At 52.7% G+C, this 27,641-nt stretch overlaps 1 protein-coding gene across 1 annotated transcript in view; it reads left to right on the top strand.

The window, feature by feature from the left end:
- LOC139240264 (tetratricopeptide repeat protein 24) overlaps positions 1 to 27,393 on the top strand; it is a 43,849-nt gene extending 16,456 nt beyond the window's left edge. The window contains exons 3-12 of the mRNA XM_070868744.1: positions 1,290 to 1,505; positions 5,767 to 5,895; positions 6,803 to 6,924; positions 10,840 to 10,959; positions 11,647 to 11,753; positions 15,261 to 15,424; positions 18,965 to 19,124; positions 21,880 to 21,962; positions 25,658 to 25,712; positions 26,827 to 27,393. Of these exons, the coding sequence (XP_070724845.1) occupies positions 1,290 to 1,505; positions 5,767 to 5,895; positions 6,803 to 6,924; positions 10,840 to 10,959; positions 11,647 to 11,753; positions 15,261 to 15,424; positions 18,965 to 19,124; positions 21,880 to 21,962; positions 25,658 to 25,712; positions 26,827 to 26,932 (1,262 nt within the window). The 3' untranslated portion in view covers positions 26,933 to 27,393. The remainder of the gene's footprint in view (positions 1 to 1,289; positions 1,506 to 5,766; positions 5,896 to 6,802; positions 6,925 to 10,839; positions 10,960 to 11,646; positions 11,754 to 15,260; positions 15,425 to 18,964; positions 19,125 to 21,879; positions 21,963 to 25,657; positions 25,713 to 26,826) is intronic.
- Positions 27,394 to 27,641: the final 248 nt, after the last annotated feature.

Raw genomic sequence — 27,641 nt, 5'->3', positions numbered from 1 at the left:
GCTCCTCTGTTAGCACCCCGTGGCTTTTTGGAGGCACTGAGCAGCACAGGATTGTCGCGCCGATGTGCAGCGCCCCCGGTTTCGGCACAGCGATGATATTTGGTTGGAGCGACACCCGTAGTGAGACCACCAGGGAAGGTTGGCGGTCCGAGCTGTTCCGGCGGCAGTGAGGGAAGGCGTGACTGCAAGAGGCAAGTGCGATTGCTTTTCTTGTTGTTGCTGTTTTGCCATTTATCTTTATTTGTGGTCAGTGATGTATAGGGTGTGTTTTCCGTGCCGATTTTAATTTTTGGCAGGGAGGGCTCTCTTGGATCGCTCCGAGGCCGGCTCTTTAGCTCGGGATAATCCGATGTTCGCCTGGCCTGAGAGAGGTGTGGAACGTCTCTGTTAGCACCCCTGGTTTTGCGGCAAAAGGATAGTATGCAGGTACAGCAAGTGATCAGGAAGGCCAATGGAATCTTGGCCTTTATTGCAAAGCGGATGGAGTATAAAAGCAGGGAAGTCTTGCTAGAGCTACACAGGGTATTGGTGAGGCCACACCTGGAGTACTGCGTGCAGTTTTGGTTTCCATATTTACGAAAGGATATACTTGCTTTGGAGGCAGTTCAGAGGAGGTTCACTCGGTTGATTCCGGAGATGAGGGAGTTGACTTATGAGGAAAGGTTAAGTAGGTTGGGCCTCTACTCATTGGAATTCTGAAGAATGAGAGGTGATCTTATCGAAACGTGTAAGATTATGAGGGGGCTTGACAAGGTGGATGCAGAGAGGATGTTTCCACTGATGGGGGAGACTAGAACTAGGGGGCATGGTCTTAGAATAAGGGGCCGCCCATTTAAAACGGAGATGAGGAGGAATTTCTTCTCTCAGAGGGTTGTAAATCTGTGGAATTCGCTGCCTCCGAGAGCTGTGGAGGCTGGGACATTGAATAAATTTAAGACAGAAATAGACAGTTTCTTAACCGATAAGGGGATAAGGGGGCGGGCAGGGAAGTGGAGCTGAGTCCATGATCGGATCAGCCATGATCGTATTGAATGGCGGAGCAGGCTCGAGGGGCTGTATGGCCGACTCCTGTTTCTATTTCTTATGTTTCTTAGCGCTCCGCCCCACACTTGTCGGGGTGGTGGTGGAGGGGGGGGGGGTTGTGGCTGCCATTTCCCGGCGCAAAATTTACCACCATTCGCGCCCGGAAAAGCCTCCAACTGAAAATACAGCCCGACTCATTGATGCTTTTATATTTTTTGACATTCCGTACCCTGGTTCTCACTGGTTTCGCTTTTGTCCCTCGGCAGGGAAGCTCTACAATGACATCGGGCTGAGCTACTCGCAGCTGAAGATCTTCTCCCTGGCGGCCGAGTGCTTCGAGCAGGCCCTGCCCTACTGCCGGCGGGACGGGGCGGGGCGGCGTAAGGAGGCGGTGGTGCTCCAGAACCTGGGCGCCGTCTACAACACCACGGGCGACCACGGCCGGGCCCTGGACTTCCACCAGAGCGCCGCCGCCCTGCACGGTGAGGGGCGGGGTGCCGGCCGAATCCCCCGCGGCGGGCCTGGGAGCAGCGGCCTCGATCTGCGCCCCTCCCCCCCGCCCTGTACGCTGCCGGGCCAATGGGGTAGGGTGGGGGCAGGGGAGGAACTCGGCCGGGGTTCCATGCACGTATGTGGATGTAGGGCGAGAGAAATCCAGCTTGATCGTTGCAAGGCGTTTTAGATAGGTTGAGTGACTGGGCAAGCACATGGCAGATGCAGTACAGAAACAGAAGTTTACAGCGCGGGAGGAGGCCATTTTGGCGCATCGTGTCCGTGCCGGCCGACAAAGAGCCGCACGGCCTTCGGTCAGCAGCCCTGAAGGTTACATATAAACCTATGAACAATGACGGAAAGGCAAAGAGCACCCAGCCCAACCAGTCCGCCTCACACAACTGCGACACCCCTTACACTGAAACATTCTACACTCCACCCCAACCGGAGCCATGTGATCTCCTGGGAGAGAGAAAAACCAGATAAAAACCCAGGCCAATTTAGGGAGAAAAAATCTGGGAAAATTCCTACTCCGACCCATCCAGGCGATCGACACTAATCCAGGAGATCACCCTGGCCGTATTCTATTCCCTGCAGTACTCACCATTATATCTGCGCCATCCAACAAAAGGTCATCCAGCCTAATCCCAATTACCAGCTCTAGGTCCGTAACCCTGCAGGTTACTGCACTTTAAGTGCCCATCCAACCATCTCTTAAAAGTGGTGAGGGTTTCTGCATCCACCACTCTTCCAGGCAGCGAGTTCCAGATCTCCTCAACCCTCTGCGTAAAGAATCCCCCCCTCAAATTCCCTCTAAACCTTCCACCAACCACCTTAAAACTATGCCCCCTTGTAATAGACCCCTCCACCAATGGAAATAGGCCCTTACTATCAACTATGTCCAGGCCCCTCAATAGTTTGTGCACTTCAGTGAGGTCTCCTCTCAACCTCCTCTGTTCCAATGAGAACAAACCCAGCCTATCCAATCTGTCCTCATAACTAAGATTCTCCATTCCAGGCAGCATCCTAGTAAATCTCCTCTGCACCCTCCCTAGTGCAATCACGTCCTTCCTATAATATGGCGACCAGAACTGCATGCAGCATTCCAGCTGTGGCCCAACCAAAGTATAACGTGGATAAATGTGACGTTATCCACTTTGGTGGGAAAAACATAAGGACAAAGTATTATTTAAATGGTGATGGCTTGGGAAGTGTCGATGTACAGAGGGACCTGGGTGTCCTTGTACACCAGTCATTGAAAGCAAACATGCAGGTGCAGCAAGCAGTTAGGAAGGCAAGTGGTATGTTGGCCTTCATTGCAAGAGGATTTGAGTACAAGAGCAAGGATGTCTTACTCCAGTTATACAGGGCCTTGGTGAGACCGCACCTGGAGTATTGTGTGCAGTTTTGGTCTCCTTACCTAAGGAAGGATATACTTGCCATAGAGGGAGTGCAGCGAAGGTTCACCAGACTGATTCCTGGGATGGCAGGACTGTCGTATGAGGAGAGATTGGGCCTGTATTCACTAGAGTTTAGAAGAATGAGAGGGGATCTCATTGAAAGGTATAAAATTCTGACTGGGTTGGATAGACTGGATGCGGGGAGGATGTTTCCCCGGGGCTGGGAAGTCTAGAACAAGGGGTCACAGTCTCCGGATACGGGGTAGGAAATTTAGGAACGAGATGAGGAGAAATTTCTTCACTCAGAGGGTGATGAACCTGTGGAATTCTCTACCGCAGTAGGCTGTGAAGGCCAAGTCACTGAATATATTTAAGAGGGAGATAGATAGATTTCTAGAAACAAAAGGCATCAAGGGGTATGGGGAGAAAGTGGGAATCTGGTGTTGAGATAGAGGATCAGCCATGATCATATTTATGGCGGAGCAGACTCGAAGGGCCAAATAGCCTACTACTGCTCCTATTTTCTATGTTTCTATGTGTGTGGATGTAGGGCGAAAGAAATCCGGCTTCTTCGTGATGCATCCCGCGGTCAAATAACCCCACGCCGCTTCATCGTCCACCTTCGCACGGCTGCTCGGCCGCGAAGGGCGTCGGGTGCCTCCCCCATTCCTCACCTGTCAACTTCGGAATTTGGTGTTGCCGGACTGTTTGGCCACGTGAGGCATCACAATCCAGTCCAACACTGCTCTCTCCCCCCTCCCCCGACGCTCGTGCGTGTGCTGTTTCCGACATGGTCATTGGATACTGATCTGGAGTGGGAACCTTGTCTGATTTTTAAAAAATACATATGTATATATTTATTCTCGGGATGTGGGCGTCGCTGGCAAGGCCGGCATTGGTTGCCTGTCCCCTGCTTGCCCTGGGGAAGGTGGCAGTGGGCCTTCTCCTTCAACCACAGCGGTCTGATGCAACTGAGTGGCTTTCTAGGCCCAATTCAGAGAGTAGCTAAGACTCAACAATGTTGGTTTGGGACTGCAGTCACAAATAGCCCCAGTCTGGGTAATGACAACAACAACAACTTTTATTTGTATAGCGCCTTTAACGTAGTAAAACTTCCCGAGCCGCTTCACAGCAGTGTTACAAGACGAAACAGATAAATTTGACACTGAGCCCCAAAAAAGAAATTAAGGCAGATAGAAACATAGAAATTTACAGCGCAGAAGGAGGCCATTTCGGCCCATCGTGTTCGCGCCGGCCGACAAAGAGCCACACGGCCCTCGGTCAGCAGCTCTGAAGGTTACATATAAACCTATGAACAATGACGGAAAAGCAAAGAGCACCCAGCCCAACCAGTCCGCCCCACACAACTGCGACACCCCTTAGACTGACTAAAAGCTTGGCAGGGTCGGTTTTAAGGAGCGTCTTAAAGGAGGATAGAGAGGCGGAGAGGTTTAGGGAGGGAGTTCCAGAGCTTGGGGCCCCATACAGCTGATGGTTGAGTGAGCAGTTGTAATGAGGGATGTTCAAGAGGGCAGAATTGGAGGAGCCCAGACATCTTGCGGGGTTGTGATGCTGAAAAAGATTACAGAGATAGGGAGGGGCGAGGCCATGGAGTGATTTGTAAACAAGACAGTAGGTTTCTTCCCCCAAAGTGAACCAATTGGGTTTTACGACACTCCGACAACTTCACAGTCCGTTTTACTGATCCCAGCTTTTTATTTAAAGATTTCTGAAAGTGAATTGAGTTTCTCAAACTGCCGCACTCAAATTTGAACTTGCATTGTGTGGACTATTTGTCCCGTAACATAACCACAACACTACCATTCCTCGATATATTTTTTTTGTTCCTGGGATGTGGGCATCGCTGGTAAGGCCGGCATTTATTGCCCATCCCTAATTGCCCCGTGAGAAGGTGGTGGTGAGCTCCTTCTTGAACCGCTGCAGTCCGTGTGGTGAAGGTGCTCCCACAGTGCTGTTAGGGAGGGAGTTCCAGGATTGTGACCCAGCGACGATGAAGGAACAGCCGATATATTTCCAAGTCGGGATGGTGTGTGACTGGGAGGGGAACGTGGAGGTGGTGGTGTTCCCATGCGCCTGCTGCCCTTGTCCTTCTAGGCGGGTAGAGGTCGCGGGTTTGGGAGATGCTGCCGAAGAAGCCTTGGCGAGTTGCCGCGGTGCATCTTGTAGACGGTGCACACTGCAGCCACGGTGCGCCGGTGGTGGAGGGAGTGAGTGTTTGAAGGTGGTGGATGGTGTGTCGATGCCAGGGCATGATCTTCGAATAAGGAGTTGCCCATTTAAAACTGAGATGAGGAGGAATTTCTTCTCTCAGAGGGTTGTAAATCTATAGAATTTGCTGCCTCAGAGAGCTGTGGAAACTGGGACATTGAATACATTTAAGACAGAAATAGACAGTTTCTTAACCGAGAAGGGAATAAGGGGTTATGGGGAGCAGGCGAGGAAGTGGAGCTGAGTCCATGATCGGATGAGTCCATGATCAGATCAGCCATGATCGTATTAAATGGCGGAGCAGGCTCGAAGGGCCGTATGGCTGACTCCTGCTCCTATTTCTTATGTTCTTATGTTTGTGACTGACTTCTGCCCCGCGTGGGTATAAAAGGACAAAGAGCTGAATTCCGCGCAAGAGGCCAGCGCTTCCACCGCGGCGGTGAGTGCACAGGAGAAACTGGTCGGTGCAACCCCCCCGTTCCCGGTGAGGTTGAATTTCGACCCCCTGGTATCACTTGAGCAGCAATTGGATGCTGCGACTGTACAGGTCTTCTCAGGTTGTGACGGAGCCGCATGCATCCAGTGATCCGGCACTAACTCGATCCCCCGCGTCTCTCCACAGGTTCCCTTGGAAATCGCAACGCCCAGGGCCAGTGCTTCTGCAACCTGGCCTACGCCTTTAGCCAGCTGGGAGAGCACGAAGACACGGGAGAGAACTACCTGCACGCACTTCAGGCTTTCAAAGATACCGGTGAGGGGAACAGAAATATAACAGTGTCTTAAAGGGAATACAGAATTACCGGAGCTGTGCACTGTGCCTTAGAATACAGAGTGGAAAATACAGGAGCTCTGTCTCAGAATACAGGGGCTGTACGCAGTGTCTTTGGGAATACAGGAACAGTACGCAGTGTCTCAGAATACAGGGGCTGTACGCAGTGTCTTCGGGAATACAGGAGCAATACTCAGTGTCTCAGAGAATCCAGGGGCTGTATGCAGTGTCTCAGAATACAGGAGCAGTACGCAGTGTATCAGAATACAAGGGCTGTACGCTGTGTCTCAGAGAATAAAGGGGCTGTACGCAGTGTCTTCGGGAATACAGGAGCAATACTCAGTGTCTCAGAGAATACAGGAACTGTATGCAGTGTCTCAGAGAATACAGGGGCTGTACGCAGTGTCTCAGAATATAGGAGCAGTACGCAGTGTCTCAGAGAATACAGGAACTGTACGCAGTGTCTCAGAGAGAATACAGCCCAGGAATACAGGCAGAAGTATACAGGGGGAATACAGGGAAACATAGCAGTACACAGTATCTGAGTGGGAGATGTTTGGAGAATTTTTCTACACCTGGAGAGGATGGTCAGTCACGGAATGTCCGACTAGAAACAGCGATGAGTGCTTTTAAAAGGGAAATGAATAAATATTTGCGAATTAAAAATGTACGGGGAATGGACGGAGTAGTGGGATTAAATGGATTGCGCTTTCAAAGGGGTGATGGGCCGAATGGCCTGCGCTGTAAAATACTCTGCTTCTCGGAGTACAGAGCAAGGGACACAAGACGGAGGAGGAGCAGCAGAAGAGACCGAAGGAGGTGCAATGAGGGATTTGGTTTCTCCCAGAATTTATTGCTACTCTTTTCCCCCTTCTTGTTGCAAGTGCAGGTGATTTTCACGGACAGTGGCAGGCTTGCGAAGGCCTTGGAGCTGCCAAGTTTCGCCTGGGAGACCCGGAGAAGGCCACGCTCTACTACAAACAGGCCCTAGCCGCTCTGGCCAAGTCACAGGTACCTCCAGACGCGAGCCAACCTCGAACCTCGCTTCCCCCCCCCCCCCACCCCGTTGGAGCGCCCAGTCACTCAGCAGCTCAACGCACTGTGGGGCGATACCCAGCCACAAGGGAACAGGAAGCTCCCAGGCTCCATTCCCGGCCTGCACTGACTCAGCAAGTGCTGTCTCTGCAAGATCCTGCAAATCCCCTGGGAGGACAGACGCACCAATGTTAGCGTCCTCGACCAGGCCAACATCCCCAGCATCGAAGCACTGACCACACTCGACCAGCTCCACTGGGCAGGGCCACATTGTCCGCATGCCAGACACGAGACTCCCAAAGCAAGCGCTCTACTCGGAACTCCTTCACAGCAAACGATCCAAAGGTGGGCAGTGGAAACGTTACAAGAACACCCTCAAAGCCTCCCTAATAAAGTGCAACATCCCCACCGACACCTGGGAGTTCCTGGCCAAAGACCAGTCCACCCTAAGTGCAGAAGTGCATCCGGGAGGGCGCTGAGCACTTTGAGTCTCGTCGCCGAGAGCGTGCAGAAACCAAGCGCAGGCAGCGGAAGGAGTGTGAGGCAAACCTGTCCCACCCTCCCCTTCCCTCAACCACTGTCTGTCCCACCTGTGATAGGGACTGTGGCTCTCGTATTGGACTGTTCAGCCACCAAAGAACTCACCTCAGAACATAAGAACATAACATAAGAATTAGGAACAGGAGTAGGCCATCTAGCCCCTCGAGCCTGCTCTGCCATTCAACAAGATCATGGCTGATCTGGCCGTGGACTCAGCTCCACTTACCCGCCCGCTCCCCGTAACCCTTAATTCCCTTATTGGTTAAAAATCTATCTATCTGTGATTTGAATACATTCAATGAGCTAGCCTCAACTGCTTCCTTGGGCAGAGAATTCCACAGATTCACTACCCTCTGAGAGAAGAAATTCCTTCTCAACTCGGTTTTAAATTGGCTCCCCCGTATTTTGAGGCTGTGCCCCCTAGTTCTAGTCTCCCCGACCAGTGGAAACAACCTCTCTGCCTCTATCTTGTCTATCCCTTTCATTATTTTAAATGTTTGTATAAGATCACCCCTCATCCTTCTGAATTCCAACGAGTAAAGACCCAGTCTACTCAATCTATCATCATAAGGTAACCCCCTCATCTCCGGAATCAGCCTAGTGAATCGTCTCTGTACCCCCTCCAAAGCTAGTATATCCTTCCTTAAGTAAGGTGACCAAAACTGCACGCAGTACTCCAGGTGCGACCTCACCAATACCCTGTACAGTTGCAGCAGGACCTCCCTGCTTTTGTACTCCATCCCTCTCGCAATGAAGGCCAACATTCCATTCGCCTTCCTGATTACCTGCTGCACCTGCAAACTAATTTTTTGGGATTCATGCACAAGGACCCCCAGGTCCCTCTGCACCGCAGCATGTTGTAATTTCTCCCCATTCAAATAATATTCCCTTTTACTGTGTTTTTTTCCAAGTTGGATGACCTCACATTTTCCGACATTGTATTCCATCTGCCATACCTTAGCCCATTCACTTAACCTATCTAAATCTCTTTGCAGCCTCTCTCTGTCCTCTACACAACCCGCTTTCCCACTAATCTTTGTGTCAACTGCAAATTTTGTTACACGACACTCTGTCCCCTCTTCCAGGTCATCTATGTATATTGTAAACAGTTGTGGTCCCAGCACTGATCCCTGTGGCACACCACTAACCACCGATTTCCAACCCGAAAAGGACCCATTTGTCCCGACTCTCTGCTTTCTGTTCGCCAGCCAATTCTCTATCCATGCTAATACATTTCCTCTGACTCCTGCATACCGTTATCTTCTGCAGTAACCTTTTGTGTGGCACCTTATCGAATGCCTTTTGGAAATCTAAATACACCACATCCATCGGTACACCTCTAGCCACCATGCTCGTTATATCCTCAAAGAATTCCAGTAAATTAGTTAAACATGATTTCCCCTTCATGAATCCATGCTGCGTCTGCTTGATTGCACTATTCCTATCTAGATGTCCCGCTATTTCTTCCTTAATGATAGCTTCAAGCATTTTCCCCACTACAGATGTTAAATGAACCAGCCAAAAGTTACCTGCCTTTTGTCTGCCCCCTTTTTTAAACAGAGGCGTTACATTAGCTGCTTTCCAATCCGATGGTACCTCCCCAGAGTCCAGAGAATTTTGGTAGATTATAACAAATGCATCTGCTATAACTTCTGCCATCTCTTTTAATACCCTGGGATGCATTTCATCAGGACCAGGGGACTTGTCTACCTTGAGTCCCATTAGCCTGTCCAGCACTACCCCCCTACTGATAGTGATTGTCTCAAGGAATGGAAGCAAGTCTTACTCGATTCCGAGGGACTGCCTATGATGATGAGTGATGATGCACTGACTCGGCACACCTCAGCCGCGAGGAGACTGCGATCGGTCAGGCCCTGGGCCCCCTGATCCCCACGCAGTGATTGCTGTCGGAGTGCATTCACTGTTGTCATGTCGGCAGACGTTACGGTAATTCTTTGCGCACAGCAAGACGGGATGAACGACCAGTTACTCTGTTTTTGGTGGTGTTGCTGCAGAGAGGACTGTTGGCCCAGGACACTGGGGAAAACTGTTCCCGTGCTCTTCTTCCAGCAATCCCAGAAGATCATTTACTGACCTGAGTAGGTAGATGGGGCTTAAGTCTGGAATAAAGTCCCCACTCTGTGGGGAATTGCAGACCGTATCAACTGTGGCTCAGTGGGCAGCACACTCGCCTCTGAGTCAGAAGGTTGTGGGTTCAAGTCCTACTCCAAGGACTTGAGCACAAAAATCTAGGCTGACACTCCAGTGCAGTACTGAGGGAGCGCCGCACTGTCGGAGGGGCTGTACTGAGGGAGCACCGCACTGTCGGAGGGGCGGTACTGAGGGAGCGCCGCACTGTGGGAGGGGCGGTACTGAGGGAGCGCCGCACTGTGGGAGGAGCAGCTCTGAGGGAATGCCGCACTGTCGGAGGGGCAGTACTGAGGGAGCGGCGCACTGTCGGAGGGGCAGTACTGAGGGAGCGCCGCAATGTCGGAGGAGCAGTACTGAGGGAGGGGCGGTACTGAGAGAGTGCTGCATTGTCGGAGGTGCCGTCTTTCGGATGAGACGTTAAACTGAGGCCCCGTCTGCCCTCTGAGATGGATGTAAAAGATCCAGGCATGATTTCGAAGAAGAATGTCCTGGGGCCAATATTTATCCCTCAATCAACATCACTAAAAGAGATGATCTGATCATTCTCACACTGCTGTTTGTGGGTCTTGCTGTGTGCAAATTGGCTGCTGGGTTTCCTACATTGAGTTGGGGTGCTTGGGTTGTCGTGCACTCTTTCCGCTGTTTGTACTTGCCTTCCGCGTGCTCCAGGCAAAGAGACTCGAGGTGCTTGGCGCCTTCCCGGAGGCTTCTCCTCCACTTTAGGTGCTTTTGGGCCGGGGATTGCAGGAGTCGGAGGGGATGTTGCACTTTTTCGAGGAGGCTTTGAGGGTGTCCTTTGGGCAGCTGGGCCCTGCCGTACGGGGCGCGGGGACTAAGGGAGTGCGTCGTGTACCTCTCCCGGGCGCTAGCATGGGAAACTCTGAGAGATACCTGAGGCGGTGGGGGGGGAAGGGGGAACCTTCAAAAAAAAAAAGCCACGGAAACCTTCGCGCCGGTGTCGCGAGCAGGCGGGCGGTGATACTCCGCGCCGTCACTAAACCGGACCCGAGTTATCGCTGCGGGGCACTGGAGGCTGGCTGCCCGACCAGAACACCTCACCGCTGCCATTGCCACCACTCCGGGGCGAAAAACGGAGAGGAGCTGAAAATCTAGCCCTTGGAGTTTGATCAACCTCAAAAGGACCTTGAGTATTCACCATTGATGCTGGATGCTCCTCTGTGATTTTCTTTGGTCTTACAGGAACCCACCGGCTCCGCACAGGAAAGGATTGTGAACAAGCTGGCGGACGCCATTCAGTACAGACTGTCGTTTAACAGCGCGTTGCCCCATGCTCGGGGCATCCCGCCAGCCATGCCTTTGGTAAGTGTTTTACCACCGTCGTGCGCCTGTCCATCTGACACCGTCCCTTCAGCTCTCCATTCCCAACCTCATTCTTCATCACATCCAGCAGCTCTCCCACACACCCAGTCCCAACTCACCCACGTCCCACTCTCCCCACTCGCCCACGTCCCAACTCCCCCAGTCCATCCCCCTCCTCCAGTCCCACATTCCCCATGACTGGGAGTGTTTGATGGGACAGTGTAGAGGGAGCTTTACTCTGTATCTAACCCCATGCTGTACCTGCCCTGGGAGTGTTTGATGGGACAGTGTAGAGGGAGCTTCACTCTGTATCTAACCCCCTGTACCTGCCCTGGGAGTGTTTGATGGGACAGTGTAGAGGGAGCTTTACTCTGTATCTAACCCCCTGTACCTGCCCTGGGAGTGTTTGATGGGACAGTGTAGAGGGAGCTTTACTCTGTATCTAACCCCCTGTACCTGCCCTGGGAGTGTGTGATGGGACAGTGTAGAGGGAGCTTTACTCTGTATCTAACCCCGTGCTGTACCTGCCCTGGGAGTGTTTGATGGGACAGCGTAGAGGGAGCTTTACTTTGCTGTATAAATGTTGTGTTTACACTTGCTCCAAACAATGATGCATGCACTCATTTATATTAAATATATGTGTATATATTTCTGATTTGACGTACCATTAACAATCTGTGTTCACAGAAATACCTACCTGGGAGTTTCCCCCGATCAAACCCGCTCAGGGGTCCGGTTCCCATAACCCACAGACATACAAACGGGCAACAGTATCATCGGAAACCAGTTCTTCAGTGAGTAAGATTGTTTCCCCCCACCGGTTTTATTTGAAAGGTGCTGCCTCTCGCTGGGGTACAGGTGACCATTGTGTGTTTATCTGCACAAAGAGCGTTTGCAGAATATTGAATTGAGCTGTGCATGTGTGACATTGGCTCAGTTTGATAGCGCTCTCACCTCTGAATATTCCCACCTCCGTAACATCGCCTGTCTCCGCCCCCTGCCTCAGCTCATCCGCCGCTGAAGCCCTCATCCGTGCCTTTGTTACCTCCAGACTTGACTACTTCAACGCACTCCTCGCCGGCCTCCCACATTCTACCCGACGTAAACTAGGGGTCATCCAAAACTTGGCTAACCTCGTGTCCTAACTCGCACCGAGTCCCGCTCACCCATCACCCCCTGTGCTCGCTGCCCCGTGTCCTAACTCGCACCGAGTCCCGCTCACCCATCACCCCCTGTGCTCGCTGCCCCGTGTCCTAACTCGCACCGAGTCCCGCTCACCCATCACCCCCTGTGCTCGCTGCCCCGTGTCCTAACTCGCACCGAGTCCCGCTCACCCATCACCCCCTGTGCTCGCTGACCCGTGTCCTAACTCACACCGAGTCCCACTCACCCATCACCCCCGTGTCCTAACTTGCACCGAGTCCCGCTCACCCATCACCCTCTGTGCTCGCTGCCCCGTGTCCTAACTCACACCGAGTCCCACTCACCCATCACCTCCTGTGCCCCGTGTCCTAACTCGCACCGAGTCCCGCTCACCCAACACCCCCTGTGCTCGCTGCCCCGTGTCCTAACTCGCATCCGGTCCCGCTCACCCATCAGCCCCTGTGCTCGCTGCCCCGTGTCCTAACTCGCACCGAGTCCCGCTCACCCATCACCCCCTGTGCTCGCTGCCCCGTGTCTGAACTCGCACCGAGTCCCGCTCACCCCTCACCCCCTGTGCTCGCTGCCCCCGTGTCCTAACTCGCACCGAGTCCCGCTCACCCATCACCCCCTATGCTCGCTGCCCCGTGTCCTAACTCGCACCCAGTCCCGCTCACCCATCACCCTCTGTGCTCGCTGCTCCCGTGTCCTAACACGCACCGAGTCCCGCTCACCCATCACCCTCTGTGCTCGCTGCCCCTGTGTCCTAACTCGCACTGAGTCCCGCTCACCCATCACCCCCTGTGCTCGCTGCCCCCGTGTCCTAACTCGCACCGAGTCCCGCTCACCCATCACCCCCTGTGCTCGCTGCCCCCGTATACTAACTCGCACCGAGTCCCGCTCACCCATCACCCCCTGTGCTCGCTGCTCCCGTGTCCTAACTCGCACCGAGTCCCGCTCACCCATCACCCCCTGTGCTCACTGCCCCAGTGTCCTAACTCGCCCCGAGTCCCGCTCACCCATCACCCCCTGTGCTCGCTGCTCCCGTGTCCTAACTCGCACCGAGTCCCGCTCACCCATCACCCCCTGTGCTCGCTGCCCCTATATCCTAACTCGCACCGAGTCCCGCTCACCCATCACCCCCTGTGCTCGCTGACCTACATTGACTCCCAGTTAAGCAACGCCTCGATTTCAAAATTCTCATCCTTGCTTTCAAATCCCTCCATGGCCCTCGCCCCCTCCCTATCTCTGTAACCTCCTCCAGCCCCACAACCTTCCCCCCACTCCTGCCAAGATGTCTGCGCTCCTCTAATTCTGCCCTCTTGAGCATCCCCGATTATAATCGCTCAACCATTGGCGGCTGTGCCTTCTGTTGCCTGGGCCCCAAGCTCTGAAACTCCCTGCCTAAACCTCTCTACCTCTCTCTCCTCCTTTAAGACGCTCCTTAAAACCTACCTCTTTGACCGAGCTTTTGGTCACCTGCCGTAATTTCTTCTTATGTGGCTCGGTGTCAAATTTATTTGTTTTGTCTTATAACGCTCCTGTGAAGCACCTTGGGATGTTTTACTACGTTAAAGGCACTATATAAACACAAGTTGTTGTTGTTTACCCATTAGTCTAGGGAGTTGCTAACGCCTTTAAGCAGTTTTAGCGCAATAGCAAATCTCCAGGCAGAGCGCTGTAACTATCTTCAGATCGGCTGTGTGTTCAATCATTTATTCCTGTTGATAAAATGTGCCTGTTAAAGCTGAGGAACAAGAAGGGAAATCAGACAGAATTTATTCGCCCCAAAGCCGGGGTTTAGGGGTACGGGGAGGAGCAGGTTAAATGATCAGAGAAAGCCCCAGGCCTGATGGCTCAAATGGACGTGACCGATTCCAAAAATATCCAACGTTCTTATTTTTGTTTTTTGGCTCTTCCTGTATCACCTTCTCCCCGTATCCCCCAAACCCACCTCCCCCCCCCGTATCCCCCAAACCCACCTTCCCCCCCCCCCCCCCGTATCCCCCAAACCCACCTTCCCCCCCGTATCCCCCAACCCCACCACCCTCCGTATCCCCCAACCCCACCTACCCACCTTCTCCCTGTATCCCCAACCCCACCTTCCCCCCTCCGTATCCCCCAACCCCACCTTCCCCCCTCCGTATCCCCCAAACCCACCTCCCCCCCCCCGTATCCCCCAACCCCACCTACCCACCTTCTCCCCGTATCCCCAACCCCACCTTCCCCCCTCTGTATCCCCCAAACCCACCTCCCCCCCCGTATCCCCCAAACCCACCTCCCCCCCCATATCCCCCAAACCCCCCCCCCGTATCCCCCAAACCCACCTTCCCCCCCATATCCCCCAAACCCACCTCCCCCCCCCGTATCCCCCAACCCCACCTACCCACCTTCTCCCTGTATCCCCAACCCCACCTTCCCCCCTCCGTATCCCCCAAACCCACCTCCCCCCGTATCCCCCAAACCCACCTCCCCCCCCCCCGTATCCCCCAAACCCACCTCCCCCCCGTATCCCCCAAACCCACCTTCCCCCCCGTATCCCCCAAACCCACCTCCCCCCCGTATCCCCCAAACCCACCTACCCACCTTCCCCCCCCGTATCCCCCAAACCCACCTCCCCCCCCGTATCCCCAAACCCCACCCACCTTCCCCCCCCCATATCCCCCAACCCCACCTCCCCCCCGTATCCCCCAACCCCACCTACCCATCTTCTCCCCATATCCCCCAACCCCACCTACCCATCTTCTCCCCATATCCCCCAACCCCACCTACCCACCTTCTCCCCGTATCCTCAACCCCACCTACCCACCTTCTCTCCGTATCCCCCCCCCCGTATCCCCCAACCCCACCTACCCACCTACTCGCCGGATCCCCCAACCCCACCTTCTCCCCCCCCCCCGTATCCCCCAACCCCACCTACCCACCTTCTCCCCATATCCCCAACCCCACCTACCCACCTTCTCCCCATATCCCCAACCCCACCTACCCACCTTCTCCCCGTATCCCCAACTACACCTACCCACCCTCCCACCATAACAACCCTCTGCGCAAAAAGATTTAAAAAAATCTTCTAACCCCTTACACCCCATTTTTAGGTTTCCTAGCTGTGTCACTTACCGCCCCCGTATCCTCACCTTTCTCTTACCCCTTGTGTTGAGCAGGCCTGTGGAGAACCAGTTGCCCCCATACCCACACAACTCCCATGGAAAGCTGCACGTCAATGAACAGCGAGGGCAGACCCACAACGGACTCACTTCACACGGGCCCGCAGACCCTGGCTCCTCCGCTGGAGAAACCGAGCAGTCCCTCAGCAATGGACTCCGAGGTAATGTAAGGGGGGGGGCGCGCTGAAGCGATTATAATTTTAACTTGGGATTACTGCTTGCTGAGAGAGACTCAGCTACCGATTTGGGGTTTTGATGACCACCTGAGAACGATGCAGCACAGAAGACGGCCATTCGGTCCTTTGTGCTCGTGCCGGCTCTTTGAAAGAGCTATCCAATTAGTCCCGCTCCCCCTGCTCTTTCCCCCACAGCTCTGCAACTGCTTCTTCGGCAGCACCTCCCAAACCCGCGATCTCCAGCACCGAGAGGCACAAAGGCATCATCATCATAGGAAATCCCTCGGAATCGAGAAAGACTTGCTTCCACTCTTAACATGAGTCCTTAGGTGGCTGAACAGCCCAATACGGGAGCCACAGTCCCTGTCACAGGTGGGACAGACAGTGGTTGAGGGAAGGGGAGGGTGGGACTGGTTTGCCGCACGCTCCTTCCGCTGCCTGCACTTGGTTTCTGCACGCTCTCGGCGACGAGACTCGAGGTGCTCAGCGCCCTCCCGGCTGGCACATGGGAACACCATCACCTCCACATTCCCCAACAAGTTACAAGCACACCATCGCAACTTGGACAGATATCGGCCGTTCCTTCACCGTTGCTGGGTCACAATCCTGGAACTCCCTCGCTAACAGCACTGTGGGAGCACCTTCACCACACGGGACTGCAGCGGTTCAAGAAGGAGGCTCACCACCACCTTCTCAAGGGGCAATTCGGGATGGGCAATAAATGCCGGGCCACATCCCAAGAATGAACTTTTTTTAAGCGATACGAGACATTGTAAATATCTGAGCTGTCATACTTTTTACCTTTAATGCCATTGAGGGGAGGGGATTGGCTCCCAAACTACCAATGTAGTATTTGCCACCCAGTAACTGATGTCTTTTGGTAGTTCCGCTCTCTGTTTGTTGTTCTCTGTTTGTTGTCCTCTTTCCCACAGAAGGCAAATGTAGCAAAAACGTAGATCGGTGCTTGGTCACGGACCTGGGAACGGAATAAGTGCTACTCCAGCACGGAGACTCGACTCATTTGCTGATCTGTGAGAGGGGGAGCGAGGCAGTCTCTTTGTAGATAAAGTGGCTCTGAGACGATGTGCTTGGCGATGGAAGTTCAGAACGAGCCATGCCTCTTAAACAACAATAAATTTGATAGAAATGTCTAAAATCATTAAGGGTTTAGATATTTATTAGATTCTTATGAACCGAGGCTCCGACCTGCGAGAAACCTGCAGGTCGGGGCCATAAAAGGAGCGGCGTGCGGCCCAGGGAGCAGCGTGGAGGCATGCCACGACAAGGTACAGCGCGAGCTGGTACAGGAGGGCGACGGCAGCGAAGAGTGACGTCACCAAGGTCCAGGTCGGTGATTGGAGCGTGGGCAGGTACAGCAGGAGCGGCGAGGTCGGGGCGAAGGAGCAGCAAGAGATTGTAGAGTGATGTGATCGGGGCCCAGGGGCAGCACGGGCCCAGCCCACACTGTGTGCGATATGTGTGTGCACTAGGCCCGTGCAGCAGAGCTGGTCTCCAGTCATCCTAGTTAACCTTTGCCATTGGACCAAGACCTCGCTCTGTCAAGCCCGTGTGGTGGCTGGTGTGCAACGGTCACCCCACGTTAAAAATATCCACCCACAGGCATCTTCCACCCTTCAGGATGCAGTTTGGGTTCTTCTTTCGAAACACCTGTGAACTCATCCTTTTTTGTTGGCCTGGAAGCAAGTCATCCTCGTTTCGAGGGACTGCCGACGATGATGATGAACTGAGTCCATGATCAGATCAGCCTTGATCTTATTGAATGGCGGAACAGGCTCGATGGGCCGAATGGCCTAATCCTGCTCCCATTTCTTATCTTTCTTTTAGAGAAATAAAGATAAATTGTTTCCAATCACTCTCTGAGAGAGCGAGAGAGAGACAGTCAGTCCCTCAGAGTCGAGAATGACTTGCTACCACACGGATATGAGTTCTCGGGTGACTGATGAGCCCAGTGTGGGACCTACAGTCTCTGTCACAGGCAGTGCCTGGGGCAGGCGGTGGTTGGAGGGACGGGTGGGTGGGGGGTGCTTGGGTTGTCGTGTGCTCCTTCCGCGGGTTGTGCTTGGCTTCCCACATGCTCCCGGCCAAGAGACTCCAGATGTTCGGCGCCTTCCCGGATGCTCTTCCTCCACTTTGGGCGGTCTTGGGCCGGGGACTCCCAGGTGTCGGTGGGGATGTTGCACTTTTTCAAGGAGGCTTTGAGGGTGTCCTTGAAGTGTTTCCTCTGTCCACCTGGGACACGCTTGCCGTGTCCGAGCTCGGAGTAGAGCGCTTGTTTTGGGGGTTTAGTATCGGGCATGTGGGCAATGTGGTCCATCGGAGCGGATCGAACGTGGTCAGTGCTTCGATGCTGGGGATGTTGGCCTGAGCGAGAACACTGACGTTGGTGTGCCTATCCTGCCAATGGATTTGCAGTATCTTGCAGAGGCTGCAATGGCTGAAGGCTCGGTAACCAGAGGGCACAGATTTAATTTTTCTATTGCAAAAAGAACCAGAGGGAAAACTTTTTTACGCAGCGAGTAGTTAGGATCTGGAATGCGCTGCCTGATAGGGTGGTGGAGGCAGATTCAATCGTACCCTTCAAAGGGGAGTTGGATAAATACTTGAAGGGGAAAGAGCGGGTGGTGGGGGGCGCGGGGGTGGGACTAACTGCATTGCTCTTCGAAAGAACCAGTGCAGACTCGAATGGCCTCCTTCTGTGCTGTACTATTCTATGATTCCATAGAAATGAGCATATTTCTAGACGCTACTTACTAAAACCTTGTATTTTCTTTTGCAAAAAGCATCTGGCTGCACGTAGAGCCGCCATTTCAGGCCCCCCTCCCCCTCCCCCTCCCCCAGACCACTCCATAAGTCACCAGCAGGAAGCCCCCTCGAGTAGCTCCATTCACTGCGATGGACCGGGCTGGGAGCAGCCTGACTCCAGGAAGTTGGCTGGGGTAGCTTAACTTATCCTGCTAGTGAGGTGGGTTCCAGCTTTTGTACGTCAACAATTAACACTGAAATGCCTCATCAGTTATACAGGGGATTTCCTATGTAAACAGGTCACGTGACGAACACAGCTGCAGGCTGGTGCCACTAGGTGGCGCTGCAGCACCACCGCATCCTGGCATCGTCGCGAGGTGGCTCGACGGGGCAGTAAGAAAATGAACAGATTAAAATAAAAATCAAGGTTTTTGCGTTGATCTCCTGCGGCGTTGCTCATTGTATGTCAGAGGATGCAGTGGTACAGGATACGGTGGTGCTGCAGCACCACCTAGTGTTCGTCACGTGACCTGTTTACATAGGAAATGTAACTGATAACTGATGAGGCATTTCAGTGTTAATTGTTGACATACAAAAGCTGGAACCCCCAAAAAATGAATAGGCAATGGCTGCACAGAGAAGAACTTTTTATTTACATAGATGTAGATCTCCATAATCAGTTTAAAATAAATGACAATTGTCACCCCTGACATTTGTGGAGTGGAAACTCACGCTAATATGTCACGAACTGCCTCCTCTCAGAAGCAGCGGAGACCGAGAGTGCCACGGTACGCAGGGAGAACGGCGGAGGTTTGCACTGCAGGGGGAAGGAGATCGAGGAGATGGAGCAGGACGAGCTCGTGGCCATTGCAGAGGACGAGGATGAGGATCCTTACAGAAACACGCCCGCTCAAGCAAACAGGTAACACTTAACCTGCAGCAACCTCTTCCTCTCAATTGGCGTTGTTGAGAGAACTAGGGGGCATAGTTTCAGAAAAAGAGGTAACGGAGATGAGGAGGAATTTCTCCTCTCCAGGGTGGTGAATCTTTGGAATTCTCTGCCCCAGAGAACTGTGGAGGCCGGGTCATTGAACATATTTTTGAGCGATAAGGGAGTCAAGGGTTATGGGGGGGGCGGGGAAGTGGAGCTGAGTCCATGATCGGATCAGCCATGATCGTATAAAATGGCGGAGCAGGCTCGAGGGGCCAAATGGCCGATTCCTGCTCCTATTCCTGAGATGAATCATAAAATTATGGCCAGAGAGCTCTCCTGGACTAGTTTTGATCACCATGGGAAGAGTTGGAGAGGAGTTTCCGCTGATTTCCCCGCCCCCCCCCCCCCCCACCGCCCCTGCCATTGGGCCCTTTAACGGGCTGCATGGCCACATGGCTTAGAGGCAATGTTGTCCCCCCCCCCTTAGTCTTGGTTTTTATCTGGTTCTTCGCTACTCCCAGGACATCACATGGTTTCGGGTGGGCTGGGGGAGTCGATATATTGTGACCCACCTCCTGACTTCCCAAAGCCTCTCCACCATCTACAAGGTATGTCAGGAGTGTGATGGAACACTCTCCACTTGCCTGGATGAGTTGCAGCTCTAACAACACTCAAGAAGCTCGACACCATCCAGGACAAAGCAGCCCGCTCGATCGACACGCTACCCACCACCTTCAACATTCACTCCCTCCACCACCGGCGCACCGTGGCTGCAGTGTGCACCGTCTACAAGATGCACTGCAGCAACTCGCCAAGGCTTCTTCGGCAGCACCTCCCAAACCCGCGACCTCTACCCGCCTAGAAGGACAAGGGCAGCAGGTGCATGGGAACACCACCACCTCCACGTTCCCCTCCGAGTCACACACCATCCTGACTTGGAAATATATTGGCCGTTCCTTCATCGTCGCTGGGTCACAATCCTGGAACTCCCTCCCTAACAGCACTGTGGGAGCATCTTCACCACACGGACTGCAGCGGTTCAAGAAGGCAGCTCACCACCAGCTTCTCAAGGGGCAATTAGGGATGGGCAATAAATGCCGGCCTTGCCAGCGATGCCCACATTCCAGGAACGAATAATAATAAAGATAAAGTATCGCGATTGTGTAGGGCAGACTGGGTGGACCAGAGGGTCCTTTCCAATCCGCAATCCGCCAATGTTCGACAGTGCGGCGCTCCCTCAGTACTGCCCCTCCGATAGTGCGCCGCTCCCTCAGTACTGCCCCTCCGACAGTGCGGCGCTCCCTCAGGAACGCCCCTCCGACAGTGCAGGCTCCCTCAGTACTGCCCCTCCGACAGTGCAACACTCCCTCAGTACCGCCCCTCCCACAGTGCGGCGCTCCCTCAGTACTGCCCCTCCGACAGTGCGGCGCTCCCTCAGGACCGCCCCTCCGACAGTGCGGCGCTCCCTCAGTACTGCCCCTCCCACAGTGCGGCGCTCCCTCAGTACTGACCCTCCCACAGTGAGGCGCTCCCTCAGTACCGTCCCTCCGACACTGCGGCGCTCTGTGAACCCAGGACCTTCGGATTCAGAGGCGAGAGTGCTATCGCTCTCTGATGTATAAAACGTGGGAATATAAATGGATGTATAACAATGACCCTTTGTGATCTATATGATCAGTGAGAATGCTCCCTAACCTGCTAGTGACTCGGTAGAGACCTAGAAGTGAATCCGGGACCTTCAGCTTTGTGAGGATCAGTACCACGCTTATCCACTGAGCCATTCGAGGGTTAGGGAACGTTCTCACTGATCATATAGATCACAACCAACAGTGAGTGCACCTCACAAAAAGTACTTCATTGACTGTCATCATCATCATAGGCTGTCCCTCGGAATCGAGGAAGACTTGCTTCCACGCTAAAAGTGAGGTGACTGAACAGTCCAATACGGGAATTACAGTCTCTGTCGCAGGTGGGACAGACAGTGGTTGAGGGAAAGTGTGGGTGGGACGCCCTCATTGGTTGTAACGTGTTTTGGGAGGTCCTGAGGTCTTGTAAGGTGCGATAGTCTTTCCTCTCATCCTGAGCTTGTTGTCCCGGTTGAATAGCTTGTTCACTTTCGATGAAGGAAAGGCCGGTCGCAGAAGCAGTGGGTCTCAAACGTATAAAGGGCCGCTTCAGAAGGTGTTAGCAACACGCACTGTAACATTAGCGTCCTCGACCAGGCCAACATCCCCAGCATCGAAGCACTGACCACACTTGATCAGCTCCGCTGGGTGGGCCACATTGTCCGTGTGCCCGACACGAGTCTCCTGAGGCAAGCGTTCTACTCTGAACTCCTTCACGGCAAACGAGCCAAAGGTGGGCAGAGGAAACGTTACAAGGGACCACCCTCAAAGCATCCCTGATATAAAGTGCAACATCCCCACCGACACCTGGGAGTCCCTGGCCAAAGACCAGTCCGCCCTAAGTGGAGGAAGTGCATCCGGGAGGGCGCTGAGCACCTCGAGTCTCGTCGCCGAGAGCGTGCAGAAACCAAGCGCAGGCAAACCAGGCTCCCCACCCACCCTTTCCTTTAACCACTGTCTGTCCCACCTGTGACAGGGACTGTGGTTCTCATATTGGACTGTTCAGCCACCTAAGGACTCATGCTAAGAGTGGAAGCAAGTCTTCCTCGATTCCGAGGCATTGCCTATGATGATGATGAATGATTACACTTTCTGATACTGTCCTGTGTTATCCTCAGGAATTTAAACAACACATATCTACAGCCGGACCCCACGTATCTGAACCGCCTGCAGCTCGGGACCCGAACGGCTACAGAGAGGAGTAAGTAGCACAGAAATCAGGAGCCCCCCACCAGGATAACTCAGACACCCACAGAAGGCGACCAAAAATACCGGGTCTCCTCACCTTGGAGGGAGTGAAGCGAAGGTTTACGAGACTGATTCCTGGGATGGGGGGATTGAGTAGACGAGGCCGATATTCTCTAGAGTTTAGAAGAATGAGAGGTGATCTCATTGAAACACTCTCAATTCTTACAGGGATTGACAGGGTAGATGCAGGGAGGATGTTTCCCCCGGGCTGGGGAGTCTAGAACCAGGGGTCACACAGTCTCAGAATAAGGGGTCGGCCATTTAGGGCTGAGACGAGGAGAAATTTTTTCACTCAAAGGGTGGCTAACCTTTGGAATTCTCTACCCCAGAGGGCTGTGGAGGCTCAGTTATTGAGTGTTATGTCCGCAATAAAGGTTCAAACTGAGTACTGTTTAACTAAGCAAGGTACGACCTTGCTTGTGCTTTATTTAGTCCCAAAGTGTCTGACTCACAAAATGGCTGGCCTTTTATACCAGAGCAGCACCATGTGCATGCTGCTCAGTGGCCTCCAACAATGACACCATCTGGTGGCTACAAACAGCATGTACATACATGACATTGAGTATATTCGAGGCTGAGATCGATAGATTTTTGGGCACAAAGGGAATCGAGGGTTATGGGGACTGTGCAGGAAAGTGGAGATCAGCCATAATCTTATTCAATGACAGAGCAGGCTCGAGGGGTCAAATGGCCTACTCCTGTCCCTAATTCTTTATGTTCCTGTGTTATTGAACAAAAGCAAAATACTGCCGATGTTGGAAATCTGAAATAACAACAGAAAATGCTGGAAACACTCAGTGGGTCAGGCAGCTTCCGTCGCAAGAGAAACCGAGTTAACTTTTCAGGTCGATAACCTTTCGTCAGAACTGGAAAAAGTTAAGAGGTGTAACAGGCACGAGTACAGAGGCAGGGAATGGGGAGAGGAAAGAATAAAAGGGAAGGTCGGGATTAATAAGTGATCACCTAGTAAAGGATCCTCTAGGAAAGAGTGATCATAGCGTGGTTGAATTTCACATTCAGTTGGAGGGTGAGAGAGCTGGATCTCAAACCAGGGCCCTAAGCTTAAATAAAGGAGACTACAAAGGTATGAGGGCAGAGTTGGCTAAAGTGGACTAGGAAAATAGACTAAAGTGTGGGACGGTTGATGAGCCGTTTAAGGAGATATTTCAGAACTCTCAAGAAAAATATATCTCAATAAGAAGGAAACATAGAAAATAGGTGCAGGAGCAGGCCATTCGGCCCTTCGAGCCTGCACCACCATTCAATATGATCATGGCTGATCATTCACCTCAGTACCCCTTTCCTGCTTTCTCCTCATACCCCTTGATCCCTTTAGCCGTTAGGGCCACATCTAACTCCCTCTTGAATATATCGAATGAATTGGCCTCAACAACTCTCTGCGGCAGGGAATTCCACAGGTTCACAACTCTCTGAGTGAAGAAGATTCTCCTCATCTCGGTCCTAAATGGCCTACCCCTTATCCTAAGACTGTGTCCCCTGGTTCTGGACCTCCATAACATCGGGAACATTCTTCCCGCATCTAACCTGTCCCGTCCCGTCAGAATCTTATATGTTTCTATGAGATCCCCTCTCATCCTTCTAAACTCCAGTGTATAAAGGCCCAGTTGATCCAGTCTCTCCTCATATGTCAAAGGAAAGACTAAGAGAATAGATAACCATCTGTGGATAACTAGGGAAATAAAGGATGGTATTAAATTTGAAAACAAAGGCATACAAAGTGGCCAAGACTAGTGGGAGGCCAGAGGATTGGGAAACTTTTTAAAAACCAGCAAAGAACGACGAAAAAAAATAATAGAGGGAAGATAGATTATGAAATTAAACTAGCAAGAAATATAAAAACAGATAGTAAGAGCTTTTACAGGTATATAAAAAGGAAGAGAGTGGCTAAAGTAAACGTTGGTCCCCGAGAGGATGAGACTGGAGAATTAATAATGGGGAACGGGAAAATGGCAGAGACTTTGAATAAATATTTTGTATCGGTCTTCACGGTGGAAGACACTAAAAACATCCCAATAATGGATAATCAAAGGGCTTTCGGGAGGGAGGAACTTAAAACAATCACTATCACTAAAGAAGAAGTACTCAGTAAAATAATGGGACTAAAGGCGGTCAAGTCCCCTGGACCTGACGGCTTGCATCCTAGGGGTCTTAAAAGAAGTGGCTGCAGAGATAGTGGATGCATTGGTTGTAATCTACCAAAATTCCCTGGATTCCAGGGAGGTCCCAGCGGATTGGAAAACCGCAAATGTAACGCAGCTATTTCAAAAAGAGGCAGACAGAAAGCAGGAAACTGTAGACCAGTTAGCTTAACGTCTGTCTTTGGGAAAATGTTAAGGAAGCAGTAGCGGGACATTTGGAAAAGCATGATTCAATCAAGAGAGTCGGCATAGTTTTATGAGAGGGAAATCATGTTTGACAAATTTGCTGGAGTTCTTTGAGGATGTAATGAGCAGGGTGGATAAAGGGGAACCAGTGGATGTGGTGCATTTGGATTTCCAGAAGGCATTTGATAAGGTGCCACATAAAAGGTTACTGCATAAGATAAAAGTTCACGGTTGGGAGTAATATATTAGCATGGATAGAGGATTGGCTAACTAACAGAAAACAGAGAGTCGGGATAAATGGGTCATTTTCCGGTTGGCAAACAGTGACTAGTGGGGTTCCACAGGGATCGGTGCTGGGTCCTCAACTATTTACAATTGATTTGGATGACGGGACCGAGTGTAATGTAGCCAAGTTTGCTGATGGGCGGGAAAGCAAGTTGTGAGGAGGGCACAAAAAAGCTGCAAAGAGATATAGACAGACTAAGTGAGTGGGCAACAATTTGGCAGATGGAGTATAATGTGGGAAAGTGTGAGGTTATCAGAAAAAATAAAAAATAAAATTATTATTTAAATGGGGAAAAATTACAAAATGCTGCAGTACGGAGGGACTGAGGGAGCGCCGCACTGTCGGAGGGGCAGTACTGAGGGAGCGCCGCACTGTCGGAGGAGCAGTACTGAGGGAGCTCCGCACTGTCGGAGGGGCAGTACTGAGGGGGCGCCACACTGTCGGAGGGGCATTACTGAGGGAGTGCCGCACTGTTGGAGGGGCAGTACTGAGGGAGCGCCGCACTGTCGGAGGGGCGGTACTGAGGGAGTGCCGCACTGTCGGAGGGGCGGTACTGAGGGAACGCTGCGCTGTCGGAGGAGCAGTACTGAGGGAGCGCCGCGCTGTCGGAGGGGCAGTACTGAGGGAGCGCCGCACTGTCGAAGGTACTGTCTTTCGGATGAGACATTAAACCGAGGTCCCGTCTGCCCTCTCGGGTGGATGTAAAAGATCCCGGGGCCACTATTGGAAGAAGAGCAGGGGGAGTTCTCCCCAGTGTCCTGGGGCCAATATTTATCCCTCAACCAACATCACTAAAACAGATAATCTGGGTCATTATCACATTGCAGTGTGTGGGAGCTTGCTGTGCGCAAATTGGCTGCCGGGTTTCCCACATTACAACCGTGACCACACTTCAAAAAAGTGCTTTATTGGCTGTGAGGCGCTTTTGGAAGTCCTGAGGTGGTGAAAGGCGCTATATAAATGCAAAATCTTTCTTTTTATTTAACCGTCACTCTACTCATTGTGTCTCTGGCGCAGGTGATCATCTCTATGAATCGTTGCAGATGAGGCAGACGCGGACTGCCGAGGAGGGGTAGGTCTGAACATTCCCCCAGCTTGTGGCTGTTTCATGCGTTGAGTTACGACGGCTGATTAATGTCCCTCAGGGAAGGGAAGGATACTTTCTTAGACCATCTGAAGTGTGCCCTGGCTGTGCTGCTGTATCTAACTCCGTGCTGTACCTGCCCTGGGAGTGTTTGATGGGACAGTGTAGAGGGAGCTTTACTCTGTATCTAACCCCCTGTACCTGCCCTGGGAGTGTTTGATGGGACAGTGTAGAGGGAGCTTTACTCTGTATCTAACCCCCTGTACCTGCCCTGGGAGTGTTTGATGGGACAGTGTAGAGGGAACTTTACTCTGTATCTAACCCCGTGCTGTACCTGCCCTGCGAGTGTTTGATGGGACAGTATAGAGGGAGCTTTACTCTGTATCTAACCCCCTGTACCTGCCCTGCGAGTGTTTGATGGGACAGTGTAGAGGGAGCTTTACTCTGTATCTAGCCCCCTGTACCTGCCCTGGGAGTGTTTGATGGGGACAGTGTAGAGGGAGCTTTACTCTGTATCTAACCCCACGCTGTACCTGCCCTGGGAGTGTTTGATGGGACAGTGTAGAGGGAGCTTTACTCTGTATCTAACCCCGTGCTGTACCTGCCCTGGGAGTGTTTGATGGGACAGTGTAGAGGGAGCTTTACTCTGTATCTAACCCCGTGGTGTACCTGCCCTGGGAGTGTTTGATGGGACAGTGTAGAGGGAGCTTTACTCTGTATCTAACCCCCTGTACCTGCCCTGGGAGTGTTTGATGGGACAGTGTAGAGGGAGCTTTACTCTGTATCTAACCCCCTGTACCTGCCCTGGGAGTGTTTGATGGGACAGTGTAGAGGGAGCTTTACTCTGTATCTAACCCCCTGTACCTGCCCTGGGAGTGTTTGATGGGACAGTGTAGAGGGAGCTTTACTCTGTATCTAACCCCGTGCTGTGTACCTGCCCTCGGAGTGTTTGATGGGACAGTGTAGAGGGAGCTTTACTCTGTATCTAACCCCACGCTGTACCTGCCCTGGGAGTGTTTGATGGGACAGTGGATGACGGACACTCACGGTGGGCGGAAGGGGAATGGGGCTGAGGATTCTTATCCCTCCCTTTATCTTTCAGCGCTGCATTGGCATCACAGATCTCTGGGAATTCCGTCAATGGGAAGGACCAGGAATACCCAAAATGGAGGAGAAAGTGGGAATCTAAAATGTGCAAAGTCATGTGAGATCCAGTTTCCCCAGCAGTTGGAACGGACGGCACGCTCAGGACCCTGCCCGCACTCCCGTTGTTCCCAACGATCGGGATACTGACGGTATTGCCGAAGCTCGCGATTCCTGTGTCAGGAATTCACCGTGTTCCTTCACGCGGTTTGTTGCAATATCTTTCCCGTTGGATCGCTCGCGGTTTATGCTCGAGCCTCGCTGCCTCTCCGGCCTCAGTTACTGGCTGCTCTGTGATGACCTCTCACCCTGACCTGTGGGGTTCTCAGTTGACCTTTCACCTGCGCTGTCCATTACAGTCCAAGGCCTGTTTCTTCAATAAGGACATCGGATTATTACAGGCTCGAGGGGTTGAATGGCCTCCTCCTGTTTCTAATGTAACAGGCTCGAGGGGTTGAATGGCCTCCTCCTGTTTCTAATGTAACAGGCTCGAGGGGCTGAATGGCCTCCTCCTGTTTCTAATGCAACAGGCTCGAGGGGCTGAATGGCCTCCTCCTGTTCCTAATGTAACAGGCTCGAGGGGCTGAATGGGCCTCCTCCTGTTCCTAATGTAACAGGCTCGAGGGGCTGAATGGCCCCCTCCTGTTCCTAATGTAACAGGCTCGAGGGGCTGAATGGCCTCCTCCTGTTCCTGTGTAACAGGCTCGAGGGGCTGAATGGCCTCCTCCTGTTCCTAATGTAACAGGCTCGAGGGGCTGAATGGCCTCCTCCTGT

This window comes from Pristiophorus japonicus, chromosome 30, assembly GCF_044704955.1.
Source record: "Pristiophorus japonicus isolate sPriJap1 chromosome 30, sPriJap1.hap1, whole genome shotgun sequence".
NCBI classification, from domain to species: domain Eukaryota; kingdom Metazoa; phylum Chordata; class Chondrichthyes; family Pristiophoridae; genus Pristiophorus; species Pristiophorus japonicus.
This window is presented reverse-complemented; position numbering and strand designations above follow the sequence as displayed.